The sequence below is a fragment of the Carassius carassius genome, chromosome 33, assembly GCF_963082965.1.
Source record: "Carassius carassius chromosome 33, fCarCar2.1, whole genome shotgun sequence".
Lineage (NCBI taxonomy): Eukaryota > Metazoa > Chordata > Actinopteri > Cypriniformes > Cyprinidae > Carassius > Carassius carassius.
Genome location: NC_081787.1, coordinates 3,159,923 through 3,179,213, shown reverse-complemented (window position 1 = coordinate 3,179,213; position 19,291 = coordinate 3,159,923). Strand labels below are relative to the sequence as shown.

General features: G+C 36.0%; 1 protein-coding gene across 1 annotated transcript; it reads left to right on the top strand.

The window, feature by feature from the left end:
- Positions 1–4,150: 4,150 nt before the first annotated feature.
- On the top strand, positions 4,151–17,160 carry LOC132113515 (sulfate transporter-like). Its single transcript, XM_059521308.1, has 4 exons — positions 4,151–4,416; positions 14,321–14,926; positions 15,011–15,750; positions 15,826–17,160. Exons 2-4 carry the CDS (start codon positions 14,339–14,341, stop codon positions 16,598–16,600), a joined length of 2,103 nt encoding a protein of 700 aa, XP_059377291.1. The 5' UTR covers positions 4,151–4,416; positions 14,321–14,338; the 3' UTR covers positions 16,601–17,160.
- Positions 17,161–19,291: the final 2,131 nt, after the last annotated feature.

The window sequence follows — 19,291 nt, the reverse complement described above, 5'->3', positions numbered from 1 at the left end:
AGAGAGAGAGAGAGAGAGAGAGAGAGTCTTATTTTGATATGTCATCAAACAATTACATCACACAAAGGCAATGACGTCAAATTACAACAGAATACAACAAACAGAATATAAAGAGCACAACTTTATTTCCATAAAACTTTAAATAACATGAGCTAAAGCAAAAAGAGATATAATTAATAAGATTAGACCGAACAAACAACACATTTTATTCATTTAAATAGGCTATGGACTGGAGTATTAGGAAAACGAAAAAAAGTAAAACTCCCAGAAGCATTATCATCACAATTTTTTTTGTTTTCTCTGGGTCTCTTTTCTCGAAAACCGTCTCAATAGTGCCCTCTACTGTCACCTCAATGAGGTCTTTCCTTTGGTTACTCTCTTTGTCCCAATTGAAATCATATTGATCTTTATAATAGAGAGAGAGAAAGAGAGAGAGAGAGAATATATATAATAGCATTATTATTATTATTCATAGGAAAATTCTTTGTACATTACATCCATGTCAGCTAATCCTGAATCTATCATCATTACATCCATTGTCACTTCTTCCAACTAAGTTCAGTGTACATTAAAGTTCTAGATCACTCACGACTGATTTTTTATTATTACATAGAATTAGAGTGCACAATTTAACTTTGTCTAACATAGTTTTACTGTAAATTGTGAAAATAATATTTAAATATGGCAACGCTGTACCACGGTGGAATTGCAGAAATATATTTCGTCATTGTTTTTTTTTTATAGATAGTTTGCAGTTATTTATTTATTTATTTATTCATGTTTTAATGTAGTATAGTTGTATAGTTTGTATAAATAAATAAAAATAACAAAATAAATAAATACAATTATTTTCAGAAAATTAATACTGCAATATTTCACGGAAAGGTCAATCGGATGAGAGCAGAGTTAGCTCTTCCATGTGATTTTTTCTTTCATGTTAACTTACCTAAACTTTCAAGATGCTTTATATTTGACATTTTCAAAGCTTCAACCAAAGCTTCATCCAAAATTAATAGTTCTTAAAAATGTAAGATACAATTTAAATGTCCTTAGGCCGAGCTTACAGCACTCAGTTTCATACAGTATGTAACAGCAGCTCAGTTTCTGTCCATCGAGGGGTCCTTGGTCCATGGACTGAAGGCCCCTGCTGTAAACAAACAAACACTTCTAGTGAAACAAGCTCAATTTCATGCATAACTTTTTGCTACAACATGTCATGGTAGATGTTTGAAGGTAACTTTATCTCTTGAGTACTGCGGTTTGTTACCACCACTTGCAGTGCATTTGGTCAAGCATTCATGTTTACATACTTGTGTACAGTATGTTTCTGACCTTAGTCTCCTTTCATTTGGTCCTCATTTCAACAGCTTTCTCTACACCACACTCTTTCTGATTTCATAACCATCATCTGCAATATGCTTCTATACAGTTACAACATTTAACCACTGCACCCTCTCCACGTCTGCCATAGTCATGCTTCACAGCATGCATTTTCATCTTTGGCTTGCACACTGCTGACATTTTCTGACTTTTCTAACATAACAAAAGAATTAGCGCAAATAAAATAAAATATAGTTTAAATGTATACAGAGGCTATTCCTTCTACATTCTCCTTCACTCCCTTCATTAACAGTTCTTTTTAATTCCTGATGACTTCAATGTTACTTCAAAAATCAATCTGTTGCTTTATTTACCCAGAACATTGCTACAACTTTTTTTTTTTCAAACTTTTTAAAGAACATTTTTAATTTCATAATCATGGAAGCCAGTTTCCACTACATAAGAAAAAAAAACACTTTGGTAAATCATAATTATGACATAAAATTAGAATATATTTAAAACATAGTTATGAGATAGAACAATGCAAAATGAGAAACATTCATCATTATGAAAAAGTCAGAAGTTACTAATTCATAATATTTAGATAAAAGTTACCAACTTATGAGATAACAGCGAAAAATAGGTAATAATTTTGAGATAAGAGTTGCAATTATGAGAAACAGACATCATAAAGATATGCAAATTTAAATTATGACATCAAGTCAAAATTATGAGACTAAGTTATAATTATCAGATAAAACTTTGACATAAAAGATTGAAATGATGAGATAAAAAGTAAAAAGTATGATTTTCTAAGCCATAATTATTAGAGAAAAAGTTGTAATTAAGAGGAAAAAATTTTTATCAAATAATTTTGACCTTTTATGCAATGTTTTTGTTCCATAATTTAGAATTCTTAGTCTCAGGATTTTGACTTTTCATTTCAAAACTATAACTTGGTATCTCTTAATTTCAACTTATCTCTTAACTGAGACATTTCATTTATAATTATACTTTATAAAGATTTTTTTGCTTTATAAATGTTGTGGAAATGTAATACAATTTTACAATAATACAATAATATAATACAATATAATTGAAATGTAATTGTCTAAAAAGGTTTACATTTTCATTGTACAGTGACTCAGTAATGGGCTGAGGTTTGACATGCTTTCCGTTATTTTATATATTAAATGATGTTGTAACAAAAGTCATTTGAATGGCTGTTGTATGAACTGTGCTCCTGAATCTTTAGCATGTTTGTCATTGGTGAGTCTGCTGTGCTTCTGTCAATAGCAGCTCTTTGGTAACGTCACTGCATATATGATTTATTGACAGGAGTATGTTTTTAAGGTTCCTGTAGCTCACCTATAGTTCCTGTAGCAGGCAAGACATTAGCAATGCCAAGGTCATGGGTTTAACAAGGATCAATGTCTGTATTAAGCATGTTTAAATACTAACTGTGTACCTTTAATTTAATGAAGCTGTTAGGAACTTGTTTTTTTTATTTTTTATTTCAAGGTAATTTCAAAGCAGTGTTGATTGAGAGGCAGCATGCTCTCTTGCTCTGACTTAATGAATGACACTATTGAAAACACTATGGCAAAACTGCAACGTGTACAGCTGAGTCATCATATCTGCCGAAGGATAAAGCTCCATTTGAAGCCTGCATACAGATTCACAGTTAAAAACACAACTCTAATGTTAGCCATTACTGAAATCCTACATTCTGTTATATAGACACACTGATGGATGCAGTTTTAGACATTCTAATGAAAACAGTATTTAAAAATACTCTGTATCAAAGCCCTCCCTGTGTACGTTCTTACCACACTGTACTCTTTGTTTCTTCGCAGGGGAGTGTGGTTGAATTTTCTCAAGCCTGTGTAGAATTTGAAGGTCATATGAATTAAGACCTGTGCCCTCATAAGAACTTGTTGTTGTTGTTGTTTATTTATTTAGGGATTTATTTAACCATTTCCAATTTAACACATTTTTACCTACTCAACAAATCTGTCTAGGAAAATGTAAAAATGTCCAAATTAAAAAATAAAGTAATGAAAATAATCATGTCAATAATGATTTAGTGTTATATAAATGCAAATTAAATAATAGAGATGTTTTGATCAATTGTGCATTGTAAGGCTCATTTCAGTGTCGGTTGTTGGCATTTAATCAGATCTTTATGATAAATCAAATCAGCTTTACAAGTAAGATCTACAGAACTTAATGTATGCTAATGTCTAAACTTAGTGTTACCCTGACATCAAAGATTTTCTTGACACATTATTGCACATTACTGGCACACTGTTTAGTATACAATAAAACCAAAGTACATTTTGTTCAATAGTACTTTATTATCCTCATCTGTTGAGTAAATATTTTTTGTAACAGAAACCCAGTCATGCAGCTAAAATTACTGCTGCCGTTTTCTCACACCGATAAAGAAAAAATAAAAAAATAAAAGATTTCAATAGAGTTAATATTCACAATGAGTAATAATGTTTGCCTTAATGTTTGCCTTATTCAGGATGACAATACATTAAGTTTATGTGAATCTTACTATTGCGAAGGTACAACTTATGACTGTTAATTAGGCAAGACTGACGTCACTTAGAAAACCTTCCAGTAGCGTCAATTGATATTATTAATATTCATGAGCCAAGCTTTCAACACAGTAGAATTCGCTTGTTATATGTCTGCTTGTGGCCAATCAGATCGTTCCACTGAGCGCACAAGATTAATATTCATAAGTCAAGCCCTCGCCGTAGTATTTTTACAACCCGGAACACAGGGACTGTAACGAAACTTGGAGGTGTCGTCCACCAGAGAAAACTTTTTCGTAGGCTATTCAGAGAAGGCAGTGTTTAAGGTTTTGGACCCAGCCAATAATTAGCAGTCACGTGACCAGCCGAAATGTGTTTTACGCTGTACACGTGATGTTACAAACTTTAACGTGGCTTCATGTGTCACGGAATACATCCTGAATTTCAAGTAGGCTATAGGTCTGCGCACGTACTGAGGTGAAACTCTTGAGTTGTTCAGTGTCCTCCCGGATGATTAAATGAAACGATCTCATTGCGCAGCCGGTCTGAGGTGAGTTTTCAACACTGAATATTTGCTGTTTTTCCGTCAGGGGAAACATTGAGTCAGTAGTAGCCTACACGTTGCAGTCTTGTTTTAAATAGTGCCATTCATGAACTCCGAGCACTGCAAGAAACAAACCACTGTTACATCACACCGCCCTGTTCTTTCCGAGAGTTTAGTAAGCTAGTTGAAATTTGCTGAATCTTGTTATCGTGGAATTGATCAACTTAGTTTTCATGCTGTATGAATCTATTCATGTTGAATTATGAATGTTTGGTAGCTTATATTTTGTTGAAATGTCTAACATTTAATATGAGCGACTAAAAGGCAGCAGCAGTAAACAGTATATGTTTGCTCATTATCTTGTCAACAATTCAGGATACTTGTGTTTTTTTCATGTTGCCGTTAAAAAAAAAATCACACCACATGAATATTTAACGAAAAGCACGTTTGAAAATGCGATTTCTGCACTTCTGAGTGTTTTCTGTTTAGTTAACAAAACTTCGCTTTGATCATTCAGTTACGTCATTGGAATTCAAGGCATTTTTGCGGATGAGATCAAGGGTGTATAAAGTGCACATGTCAGCATTACTAATCCACACCGTTTGATTAGTAAATGTTGTTATTTATTTATTTACGGATTCATAATGTAAAGGTGATGCGGACAACCAACTTCTCCATCTGACTCTGAAGTATTTTAGTGAAATGTAATGGACTGATCTATGACTCTACATTTTATTGCTTTTTTTTTAAAAACTTAACGTTCTTTTGTAAAGTAACGCAATTGCCACTCAATTGGACCAAAAGTACCACCCAAAAGGACACTTTAACAAAATAAAGCACGAGGTCCCATTTTGCCACATTTGTATATTGTTTAATGATCAATAGGTGTAACGACTTTAAAGTTATAGCTAAATATCAAGTCACTATGATGCTTTCCCCTAATTTCATTAAGAAAGTGTTTTAAAGGGTTAGTTCACCCAAATAGCAAAATTATGTCATTTAATAATAACTTACCCTCATGTTGTTCCAAACCCGTAAGACCTCCGTTTATCTTCGGGACACAGTTTAAGATATTTTATATTTAGTCCGAGAGCTCTCAGTCCCTCCATTGAAGCTGTGTGTACGGTCTACTGTCCATGTCCAGAAAGGTAAGAAAAACATCATCAAAGTAGTCCATGGGACATCAGATGGTCAGTTAGAATTTTTTGAAGCATCGAAAATACATTTTGGTCCAAAAATAGCAAAAACTACAACTTTATCCAGCATTGTCTTCTCTTGTGAGAGAGAGTTCAAAACAAAGCTTTTTGTCATATCCAGTTCGCGAACGACTCATTCGATGTAACCGGATCTTTTTGAACCAGTTCACCAAATCGAACTGAATCGTTTTAAACGGTTCGCGTCTCCAATATGCATTAATCCGCAAATGAATTAATATGGAGCTAATATTATGACAAAATGATTTGAATTTGAATTGTGTAAATTTGAATTATTTGCAAGTGTAATCTAACAAAATTGAATTTTAGGTGGCAGTTTAAATAGTTCTGAATTAGATTTTTTTTTACGAATATTGAACATTTGAAATTTAACTAATTGAATTTAATTTTCTTTAAAATTCAATGTCAAATATTCAAACTCAAAAATTCAGATCTTACAGAAAGTAGGTCACAGGTCATCCACAGGGAAAAGTAGATGATCTCAGAAAAGTCGAACAGAGCATTTTGGCCAATTGGGGACTGCCCGGTGTTGTGTAATATTCGGTTCCCGTGAAAAACTGTTCCCTTGGGTGGAGTTAACATGAATATTCATTAGTTCCCTTATTATGGGCGTGTCCTTGAAACAACGTGCAAACGAGTGGAACTGAAAATATCAGTGCACGCTCGTCAAAACTCTATTTGTTTTAATGGATTATTTTGAACGGGTAACGAAGTGTCAATGTTAAGCGTTAATTAGCATTAACTGCAACCAGTGTTGGGGAGTAACTAGTTACATGTAACGGCGTTACGTAATTTAATTACAAAATAAATGTAACAGTAATCAGTTACAGTTACTAAGAAAAAATGAGTAATTAAATTACAGTTAAATTACAGAACCGGGACTATTCCCGGTGGCCTGGCAGACGATTTGGCCTTCTACTTTAATATTGTTATTGTATAATTGCAGGCCGAATATACTAAAGCGATTATTTCCGAATCCGCCATTCGATAATTAAATTTCTAATAAATCATGAATCGGTTAGTCGTGACTGGCAATGGTTGGGCTCGCGCGCTCTCCGCGCCTCCGCCGAACGGTTTGGATCAGACTCCGAGTAATCAATGCGAGAGAGAGAGACCGGAGTGAACTGTGTAAGCGCACAGCTGGAGCAGAGAAGCGACACTTCTGTTCAGGGTTTCAGGTGCAGGTCAGTTTCATCTGTAAATATGCTAATGTAGTTTTGTCTTTGTTTACTTAGTCAAGCAGCAGCAGCACATTGCTCGCAATCACTCAAAATACTGTATAAACGACGTCATTATTATCTTTTGTAATGTTACAGTAGTAAGTTAGCAGACAAATCATCATATTTTATTATAGGTTTAGGGGGAGCTAGTGGATACAAAAACACAACCCTTAGGAAAATTAATATAGCCTATGGTATGGCACTAACCGTGGTTTAATTATGGAATTTGTAGTAAAAATAAATGCAAGTGGTAATTCATTTGCCAAAAAAAACAAAATTGTACTTCCAAAACATGGTAAAAGTCAAATAAAAAATCTTCAGTATTAAAGTCATGAGAGATGGATGGATAATGGAAATGAAGGTGCAGTTCAGGAGAGAACTCTTAATTACGTTGCAAGTCCCCCAACCTAAGGATTCAAATCTTTTTGATGTCAGGTCCAAAAAAAAATAGGGTTGTCCATGTTTCAGAATGGGTTGTGGGTGTATGAGTGTGAGATTTCCCAGCCTATTTTTTTCCCCAGTCCTCCCCTCATGGAAATTAATCTCTAGAACAGTCACTTCATGAGCATTTTTTACTTATTTTGAGAAACTATCATCATATCATATACAAAGAGACAGCAGTGTTTCAAAAAGACACCAATGTTTCAGGAGTTTAGTACACAAAATAGGACACATGCTTATTAGATAACCGTATTTGAGTTGATGTATATGCTTTTATTAAACCATTGTTAGATGCAGTTAGATGCCTGTAGTTATGCAAAGATTTGGTTTCAAAAACAGTATCTATAAACTATTTCTTTTGATTTTAAATCTGCTTTGGACTTCAGATCAATCTCTAAGTAAAGTCTGATTGTGTGGTGGATGTGTTCAAATGTGATCATCTTAATTTAAGTGATGAAGGATGGTGAAAGTCTGACAGTATTGAGCACTACTGTAAGGTTAAACCTGCATGGTGTAAAATGGTTGAAGATGATTAACAGTTGCAAATTAACATTCATTAGAAATTTATAAAAGTAATCAAAATGTACTCAAAAGTAATTAGTTACATTACTTTATTAAAGTAATTAAAAAAGTTACACTACTATTACATTTTAAATAGGGTAACTTGTAATCTGTAACCTATTACATTTCCAAAGTAACCTTCCCAACACTGACTGCAACAGTGCAACAGTGCTAAAACAATGGATAGTTTGTGTAATATGATAAATTGTCTTTCATGTTTTGCTTGATTGATTACAGGCACACAGAAAAACAATCAATAAGCTAATATAACTTATTCTACCTAATAAATTTTTTACTGTTTGGTGTATTTCGCTTTTTATACATTTCATTTGTGGGGCTTTGTTTTTAATAGTTTGCTTTGATTAGACTACCTAGTTGTCATTGGAGAGAGACTAGTACAATTTGTATACTGTATTTTCCGCACTATAAGGCGCATCTTCAAAGAATGGCCTATTTTAGAACTGTTTTCATATATAGGGCGCACCGGATTATAAGGCGCATAGAATAGAAGATACTGCAGTCAAACGTTTGACTGGGTTTACGTTATGCATCCACTAGATAGAGCTGTGCTAAAGGGAATGTCAACATTTTGATAGAGCGCCTTGATCCATATATATGTTGTTTTTTGAGAAAATTAAAGGCTTTTAAGTGTGCCTTATACGGTACAAACCTGAAACAAACCACTACAAATGTATCTGTCTTAATAAAATCGGTGTGAGCATCTGTGTCCAGCTTTCTTTAATCTTATTATTTTTATTTTTTATAACCAGTTTTTACCAGCCTTCACAGCCCCATCAGTGTATTTATTATTATAAATGCACATTTACCTCTGTCACATATTTTATCCTATTACTAAGATTTTAAAGTATCTTCTACAGAGTCATGCAACATTGAAACAACATGCGAGTTAATGTTTATATTTAAATGAACAGTCTTTTTAAAATGGACACATTTTTCTTTATTGCATTGAGTTAACAGTCAAATACAGAGCTTAACAGTTTAGACAAACTGAGAAAGAACTACTAATAATAAATATAATAATAATAAATATCATATGCATACATTGCATACATTGTGTCTGTTCTTAGACCATAGGCACTGAAAAACAACCTCATCATGTCATGTTTAAGAATAGTGAATAGTGATCCATTGTGTAAATAATGTTTAACATTTGAACATCTTATTCAAAATTGTTTTTCACATTTTACAACTATTACATACAATGAAACCCAAATGTTTCTTTGTCAGCCAAACTCTGTTATCCTGTCGCTTACCGAAATTAATATCCTTATTATTTAATTAATATCCTTAAGTTAATATTTCAATAATCTAACAACACTCTTTAAAGGTGCCATCTGTCATGTCTGGCAAAAAAATCAAGTCATACTCCACATTCCATACCAGATGGGGGCAGTATGCCTCAATAAAGTGAATTGGTCTCTATGCTCCGCCCCTACCTTCACAACAACCCTACAGCCATAGCCGAAGCCTAAGAGGATGTTTTGCCTCCAGAGGAACGTTGGGTGATGTCAAGTGATTTTGAAACATGACATCTTCAAGCTACTCCCCTTCACCTTTACCAGTGAATATGTTCATATTAGTTTTGTTCATATTACATTGAGTTGTATATACACATTATTTGAATTAAATTAATTTGACAGACAGCATTCTGTCAACATCATTGGTCAACATCAGACAGCTGATGTTGACGAAGCTAGCGCCAACCAACGTAACCAGAGCTGCCAACTCTTAAGCATTCACCGTGAGACACACGCAATTGACTCTTTTCACACGCTTTCACGCCACACATCAATTTTCTCACGTACAGAAAAACCACGAAGCAAAGAGGACACGGAGACCAACAGACTAGACAGAGCAGGTTACTTATGATATAAAAAAATGGGTAAGTTATAGCTAGCTAATTATCAAACGCAGCTACGGTTAGCCATCGCTAACATTAGCACGTTTATAGAACAGCCTTCGATACATTTCTATGTTATAACTTTCCGAAAAAAAATACACAAACATATAAAACAAACTTCTAGCGAAATACTAACAGCATCTAACTTACCAATCCAAAAGAAATGTTGCAAGTTCGGTGTCGAACCTCATTTCTTTCAGGTCCATCAGTTGTCTCCAGCGATTGAAAGCAGTGCCGATGTTTACTCTTGTTCGGCTGCTTTTCTTATCGGATTTGATTTGTGATTCCGAGCGCGGTTGTTTCCCTGTAGCAGGTGGTGGTCTCTTGCCAAGGGCTTCACTCATCCTTCCTCTCTCTTCCCTGAACTGAAATGAAGTAGTGGGCTGTACTTTCCACACGATTGACATCAGGTTAGATTACACCCACAAGCCGTGCGAGTTATTCGTGTATTGCAGGTTGGCTGGTGGTTATGTTGCCCGCATACCGCCTCCCATGGCCGAAACTGGTATTACGACACCTGTTGGGCCGGGGCTAGTAATGCTAATGCTAATTAAGGTTGATATCTCTGCAGCACTATAACTTGACTTTTTTTTTAATGACATCATCGTCCTTATTTCTTCTCATTCTTTTGATGCGTGTAGGTCATTTTTTGGATATTTTTACCTCAATTTTTGCACATGGCACCTTTAATGTTGACAGTTCTCTGATGTGTATTAATAGTAACATGGCATGCAGGTTAACAAATAACATGTTATCTTTAAGTATGTTTACGGTTTAAAATTATACTCAAAATATGATATACAGAAGTAATTGCTTTATGAATATAACTCAAATTGAAAACACAAAGAAAGTTGTAAGTAAGCATGGAATGAAGCAATGCAAAATTAGGTGATTGTCTGAGATATGTTTCTCGATGAGAACAGCCTCCATGTATGTCCAGTTCGTACAATGATCAGCTACTGTACCAGTGACTTCAGCTCTCTCATCCAGTCTGAAACAGACAGTGACTTTACATGATGATCAATATATGTGGAAACATCACAAAAGCAAATCAAAGCCATGTTATAATATTGGTGATGATGAGACACATGATTTCTTATCCAAATGTAAAAATAATATTCTTGGAGTAGCTGCTGACCTATGTCCAAGAAGAGTGCATCAGAACACTACTTTAAGGATTTTATGCACCGTTTTTTATATAACCAATTACAAATTAGATTGATTACAATGTTAACATTTTCACTGCAAGAAAATTGTTTTCAGTAGCCTGTGTGTGTGACTTATTTAGGTAACAGAAACACTGGCTACATACAAACTAAACCTTTTATAAATGACACAGGATAGCTAGCCTATAGCTATATTTATTAGGCGGCATATATATTTGTTTCAAGCATTGTCGTGAATACACTGCAGTAATAGTCACCAGTAGTCTAACTTAGCTATTCAAACAGCAATTAATGCCCCACAAATGCAATGTATAAAAAGCTAAACACATAAAAGAAATTATATATCCCAAGGTTAGCATAGGTTATTCGCTTATTGTTTTTCTGTGTGCCAGCAATCAATCAAGCAAATCAGCTTACAGACGATTAATATTACACAAACTGCATTGTTTTGACACTGTTACAATGCTTCGGTGCTTAACATTGACACTTCGTTACCTGTTCAAAATAATCTGTCAGAAATAGGAGGGGAAATCCGTGTGCTGTTGGGGATTTCACCGGTCGCACCGTTCGCATCCGGTGTTGTGGTAATATTAGGTTCCCGCGAAAAACTGTTCCCGCGGGTGGAGTTTACATGAATATACATTTGTTCCCTAATCAGTGCACGCTCCTCAAATCGCTACTAGGATTTTCAGAATCTGACCTAGTCCCAGCTCTTTGCAACAGTCGCTTCAAGCACTGTGTTGCGTCGCGCCGCTCGCGTCCTGTCTGTGTAACTTAGGCCTAGTAGATACGGTGGCGTTCTAATCAATTTTACACAAAATATACTTTAAAACAAACACCAGAGACCGCTTAGACAAATGCCTCAAGTGCTGAGAACGCTAACCTAACATATAAACACACAATCATTCATGTTTAATAATCACGATTCACTTACCTCCGTGCGATTCATGATCAGAGTCAGAGAGTGGCAACCTCTTGAACCGCTGGAAAATTTCCGCAGTCCCCAATTGGACAAAATGCTCTGTTCGACTTTTCTGAGATCATCTACTCTTCCCTGTGGATGACCTGTGACCTACTTTCTGTAAGATCTGAATTTTTGAATTTGAATTTTTGACATTGAATTTTTAGAAAACTTGAAAAAATTTTAACTGAATATTTGCAGTATAAGAATTCAGAACAAAAAACTAGCTGTTTGAAAATACATGTCTATAAAATTTGGCCATAAAAACATTTCAATTTGTTAAATTTCAAATGTTCAATATTCGTTTAAAAAAAATTATAATTCATAACTATTTAAACTACCACCTAAAATTAAATGTTATTAGATTACACTTGCAAATAATTCAAATTTACACAATCAAATTCAAATCATTTTGTCATAATATTAGCTCCATAACTTAAGCTGTTAACTTTTTTTTATGTCGCTGAGATTCCCTCTGATTTAAAACAAACTAATATCCCGGAGTAATTCATTTACTCAAACATTACACTGACTGAACTGATGTGAAGAGAGAACTGAAGATGAGCCGAGCCAGATAACGAACAACATACTGACTCGTTCTCGAGTGATTATTCAGAATCACATTGGTGACCTTTAACAGAACCTGTCTTAAATCCTGGTTACATTCAGTTCAGTTGGACTGTTTGTCAAGGTGTAAGTGACCAGTGTCAGCATCTCTTGTTCTTTATCACCCAGTTAGTCGAGTCACGTTATCAAGTAAGAAACTAAAACTGGCTTAGAGATGTTTGCCTGGCAAGACTCGGCTCTTGGTCACTTCGGCTAGCATCTCAATGTGGAGATGTGTGTCTCTGTGGGATGAGATGTAGTTAGAACCACTGGGGAAGGTTGATTATAGCGCTGGAGGGAGGCAACATCATTTTCCATGCAGGCTGGTGGTTGTACTCACTGTATAGGACATCGTCAGGCCTCTGAGGGCAATATTTTCAGCAGCTTCACAGCAATTACTGCTTCTGACTTGAATGAGGAATTACTTAATGATCAGACTGATTTTTAGTAATTAGAATCACTTTGGCACATCTGGTTATTGTCATGACGATGATCTTGTTTTTTTTCTACGTGTTACTTGGGGTGTATGTGATTCAAAAAATATATTATTGTAATTAACAAGACAACATAATGCTGGACAATAGTAATTAACAAATTTTTAAATGCACAAAATGATAAACATCATTTTGAGGAGGGGGATTAATCATTTTTCCAACTCTGTGATTCTGTTTTTATTTTTGTTTTCTGACATGTTGGTGTTATATCTTTCACTTGTATGTTATAAGTTGCACTGAATATACTGGATACAGCTGAATAAAGGGAAAAAAAATGTGTCCGTCGTCTTTTCAGGCTGCAAAACAAAAAAATGTGATTTTAAATGGGGCTGATTCTTTTTTTTTTTTTTACCCACTGTAAATAAATCATGAAACCTAATTGGAAAATTATTAAGTGTATAAAAAAATCAGACCCAAGTTAGGGGATATCTATGTGGTGTTTTCATTTTTTTATTTTTTTTTATCTTTAAAATTTTCTTTTTCTTTTTATATCTTTACACGACCATTCTGCGTTGGGGTCAATGGTTTAGTCTCCCATACTCACTTATGTTTATTTGGTAATTTTGCAGTAATTGCAAACAGTACAGTTTAGTAGTTAATGCACTCAGTTTATGCATTGTTGTGTCATTTATGTACTTCTAGGTAGTTGATCATTAACGTAAAGTACAAATTTTACAGCTTATTTAAAATCATAAATACTTTATGATCCTCATGTGTTACTTGTAAAAGATTTTTTTTCTGTAATATGAACCGAATCATGCAGCAGATCTCTTTAAATTTCATAGTTGGCAAAGTAGCAGGACTGTGCCAGATGCTTCTTACATTTCTGTCCCTACAGTCATAATGACTGATAATGTCACCTGTTTTCTATGAGGAACAAGTTGGATTTTGTTAATTAATTGAGGTCTTGGTAAATTCTGTAATGATTGTGTAATAAAATCTGCTGATAGTGACATTGATAGACTGATTTCTTCTAATCTCTTTCTTGGAGATAAAGCTAATCACTTTTCTTGTTTATTGAACTATCATTGTATAAAATGTCACATTGCAATCATGCTGATTTTTGGGGAAGCATCTTGGTGTTGCATACTGATCATATATTATAAATGTATATTTTTTATTTTTGGTGTACCACAGTATGCATCTATAACTTTCTGCGACTTACTCTATGTGTGCTGTTGCGCTTATTTCTGTTTGAGTCTTAAATAATCATTCTTAAGATTACCAAAAACCAAGAAACACCCTTTTCCTCTTTCTTTATCTGTGTAAACCAAACTCCTTTATTTTAAGCCCAGTTAATCAATGTGCTTTTCTGTCCTGTTTCAGTGAGATTTTCTGGACATTATGCCAACTGAAGAAGTCCATGACAGTGTTTCAGCAGAAGATGTTGTTAAGAAGGCGCCAGATGTTCCTTTTCTTTTAGAAGAGCGTGTAAAAGATAAAGTGCCCTGGAAGGGAGTGTTGAAAAAGAAGGTGAGGAAAAAGTGTTCCTGCAGTTCTGCTCGATTCAAAGCTCTTCTTGTAGACTCCATCCCAATCGTGAAATGGCTGCCAAGATATAAATTCAAAGACTGGATCATTGGGGATGCCATGTCTGGACTTATCGTGGGCATCCTCTTGGTTCCTCAGTCCATCGCCTATTCTTTACTGGCAGAACAAGACCCTATTTATGGCCTCTATACATCTTTCTTTGCCAGCATTATCTACACACTACTGGGCACCTCCAGGCACATCTCTGTTGGGATATTTGGGGTACTGTGTCTTTTGGTGGGACAGGTTGTGGACAGGGAACTTACTCTGGCAGGATATCCATCGGACACCAATCAGACCACCTTAGGAAATGTGGACAACAGCACTGGTCCAATCTGTGACCGAAGCTGCTATGCAATCATGGTGGCAGCAACACTAACTTTCACAGCAGGGGTCTACCAGGTTGGTCCATCTATCAATATTAGTCATCTTCTATCAGAATTTTTGAAATATCGAAATGTACTAATTGCTCTGCTTGGGTTGCAGGTGTTGATGGGTCTCCTACAGGTTGGCTTTGTCTCTGTCTACCTCTCGGACTCTCTGTTGAGTGGTTTCGCAACTGGTGCCTCTCTTACCATCCTCACATCCCAGATAAAGTACTTGCTGGGGCTTCACCTTCCTCGTGTCCAAGGGTGGGGTTCGCTCATAAAAACCTGGATCAGTCTTTTTAAGAATCTGGGTCATACCAACCTCTGTGACCTCATAACCAGCGTGCTCTGCTTGCTTGTGCTTGTACCGACCAAAGAGCTCAACGACCGCTTCAAAGCCAAGCTCAAGGCCCCTATTCCCTTTGAACTCTTTGTGGTTATTGCTGCTACTCTAGCTTCCCACTTTGGCCAGTTCGAAGAAACTTATGGCTCGAATGTAGCTGGCAACATTCCCACAGGCTTCATGCCACCTCAGCTTCCCAACTGGTCTCTCATACCCAATATCGCTGTTGACGCGTTCTCAATCGCCATTGTTGGTTTCGCCATTACCGTTTCTCTGTCTGAGATGTTTGCCAAGAAGCATGGTTATACGGTTGATCCTAACCAAGAGATGTATGCTATTGGGTTCTGTAATATCATTCCTTCCTTCTTCCGTTGTTTCACGACCAGTGCCGCCTTGACCAAGACTCTTGTAAAGGAGTCGACTGGTTGCCAGACTCAGATCTCGGGGTTGGTGACTGCTCTTGTGCTGCTGCTCGTCCTGCTTGTTATAGCACCTGCCTTCTACTCTTTGCAGAAGTATGTATGACTTATGTCCCAATTGTGTCTATTTCCTTTAGACTTCATCTAATTGTGTCCTCTTAATCTCTACAGATGTGTTCTGGCCGTGATCATAGTCGTCAACCTCCGTGGGGCACTACGGAAGTTTGGGGACATTCCCCAAATGTGGCGTGTCAACCGTTTGGACGCTATCATCTGGCTGATTACTATGGCTACGTCAGCACTAGTGAACACTGAGCTAGGTCTACTAGTTGGAGTCCTGGTCTCTGCATTCTGTGTGCTAGGCCGAACCCAGTCCGCCCAAGTCCATCAGCTGGGCCAAGCAGGGGACCGCGAGCTCTTTGAGGACCTTGCGTCCTACAAAGGACTCCAGAGCCAGGCAGGGGTGGCTGTTTTCCGATACGAAGCTCCCATCTACTATGCCAACCAAGCTCTTTTTAAGAAATCACTGTACCGCAGTGTGGGCCTGGATCCACTTAAAGAGAAGGCCTGGCGCAGGAAACAAGACAAGCAGAAGAATCAGAAACAAGATGGAGAAGACCCGAAACAAGAGATGCACGTGTCCACCAATGTGTATCTGCTACAGCACAACAGTTTGCACACATTGGTCATAGACTGCAGTCCAGTGCTGTTTCTGGACACTGCTGGAGTCAATGCTTTGAAAGAGGTATGCAAGGACTACAAGGAGTTGGGAGTCAATGTGCTTTTGGCACGATGCAACACCTCCGTCATTGATTCTTTGCGAAGGGGAGGCTATTATGACCCAAAGAAAGGGAACAAAGACATACAGTTGCATACTCTTAGTGATGCCGTCTCTTATGCCCAAAGCTTGAAGTCACAAAACGGTGATTGTGACACTGTTGTGTAATACCTTGTAATGCAATGATTCTAAATTGCATTTAATATTTGTCTGTTTCGGCAGTTCAGAATTATATGAGCATTTACTTTCCCTCATGTCGTTCCGAATCTGTATCCCTTTTTTTTAATACAAAAGAAGGGATCTAGAATGTTTCTTTCTATGAATCTTGTCTATGCTATGAAAGTCAATGGAGCCCAAAATGTGTTGGTTTGGACCCCACTGAATGCATTACTGCATTAAAAAAACTAAATCATTACTAAAAATATAAAGTCATACAGGTTTGGAACCACATGAGGGAGAGTAAATGATGGCTTTTCATTTTTGAGAGAACTAAATGTCAAAATGCCTAGACAATCAATGTTTATGTCTGTTACAACATAATTGCTATTGAAAAAAACGTGTTGTGTTCTGCAGGACCTTTAAATATAATTTCAAACTTTAAAGACATTGTGTATCCCATGACCTTTGCCCAGTCATGGTGATAATCAGAAATATAAAATTATGTATTTTGATATCATTTACATGTCTTAATTTAAATAGCTAAAACTCTGTATTTATGGGCTCAATATTTCTACACGGATAGAAATTATTTATGCTAGACGAGCTCCAGTTTTTATGTGTTCTCTTTATCTCCTTCCACTGTAGTTTCTGCTCATCCAGTCAGAATTATATGATATATAATCTCATTTGTAATATTTACCCATCTTTATGGGTACTTGTACATGTTTAAATGACCATAAAGCTTGGATCCACTGAGCTCTTGTTGTCCGGGTGAATGCAAGTTGAACTCTTTCACCCAGTCATCAGATGTTTACCTCTATCGCAGAAGCATTGTGTATGCAGATGTGCCTTGTCACTGTGACTGTGTGCAGCAGAGGTGCAGGACTCGAGTAACATGACTTAAGTCGAAAATTTTAGGACTTGAGACCTGCTTGACAAATATTTTGCAGACCCCTTTACCGACCTTTTATTTTATTTTTTCTCTTAAAAAAAAAAGCACCTTCCATAAAGGTACAATTGAACTTTTCGATAACCCTTCTGACGCTAAAGCCTACATTGACAAGTTGAATCAACATGCCAAATCTGACGATTAGTTAGCGAGCGGAGGTAAGACAAGTTGTTTTCCCCTATTGCTGGTTGGCGTATTGAACAGTTGATCATCCCTCTTCAAACTGCGATCATTTGCGAATCGATCTATTGGATTATTTTTGTCTCTCCTTTCCCTACGCATTTGTCTGCTACGGCAACTTCATTATAGATATCAGTACTAGTGTAAACTGTACAGGAGTATTTCCGGAAACAATGGAAGTCGTCATGAATGAGGCTACATGCGGGGAGGGATGGGAGTGTTTTCTTTGGAAGAGATTGCAAAATGATTAGGAACTGTTACAGCAAAATAAAAATACAACACCAGTCGTTGGGGAAGTTCAGATGTCTACTACTGGATTGCTTCCTGCTCCAGAACTGTTGTACTGGGTGAAAAACGAAATAAAATAATACAAGTGGACCGTATCAAGTAGGCCTAAGAGGACTTCCAAATAGGGAGCCATAAGTGTTAAAAGGTCTGTTATTGTTTTGGCCTATTGATAGATTGTTTTTGTTATTATTAGTATTATTGGTCCCTTGTAATAATCTATAATAATCTCACAGTAGAGGAACATGTATTTTACTAAATCGTAATGTAGATCCACGAAGACCCTCCTTGGATTATGTGCAGAAAGTGGTTTAATTGATGTTTGGCGGGATTTACATCCTGAGGACAGAGATTATACTTTTTTTTCAAATGTGCATAATTCTTACTCTCGATTAGACTATTTTTTTGTTCCCTCTAATTGTATGTATATGATATCTAAGTGTAGTATAAATCCAATTGTCCTTTCAGACCATGCAAGGATTCATTTGAAGGTCAAATGCGCTCAGAAAAGGTTTACCTTTAAACGATGGAGGTTTGATTCTTTTCTTCTTAAAGATAATGATTTAAAATCAAACATACGGGTATGGATTTCGAATTATATAAAAGAAAATAACGATGCTTTGGTAGAGCCTAATATTGTTTGGGAAGCAGCAAAAGCCACCCTAAGAGGCCTCCTTATCTCGTACGTTTCATTTAAAAATCGAAAAAAAATTAATAAAAGAAAAGAGATAGAGAAAGAGGTTGCACAAAGGGAAAACCTTCATAAAGAAGCTCCTACTGAGGACAACTGGAAACAATTAACTACTGCTAAAGGTAATCTGAATTCTATAATATCTGAAGAGACCATTCAAAAAATGAATTATATTAGACAAAGAGATTACGAGTTTGGGAACAAACCAGGTAAATTATCTTATCAAATAAAGAAAGAGCAAGCCGAGAAAATTATAAAAGCTATATACTCCAGAGATAATAAAATAACTTATCATCCTGGAGAAATCAATCAAATTTTTTGTAATTTTTATAATAATCTTTATAAGTCTGAAATGGGGTACTCACAGGAAAAATTGGAGGGTTATCTTAGCAGAATTAATTTAGCGGAAGTTTCAGCATCAGACCAATTGATTTTAAACTCACCATTTACAGAAGCGGAAGTACTGTCTACAATACATTCCATGCCGTTAAATAAAAGCCCAGGGCCAGACGGTTTTTCAGTAGACTTTTATAAAGAGTTTTAGCAAGATATTCGGTCTATTTTCATGCCAATGGTGGATAATTTCTGCAAGGAA

What these genes read in the sequence shown, in the direction of transcription:
- LOC132113515 (XM_059521308.1), top strand. Translation starts at nt 14,339, where the DNA reads ATGCCAACTGAAGAAGTCCATGACAGTGTTTCAGCAGAAGATGTTGTT. An exon ending in TCACAGCAGGGGTCTACCAG is followed by an intron (nt 14,927 to 15,010) that starts GTTGGTCCATCT and finishes CTTGGGTTGCAG; the next exon opens with GTGTTGATGGGTCTCCTACA. An exon ending in GCCTTCTACTCTTTGCAGAA is followed by an intron (nt 15,751 to 15,825) that starts GTATGTATGACT and finishes TAATCTCTACAG; the next exon opens with ATGTGTTCTGGCCGTGATCA.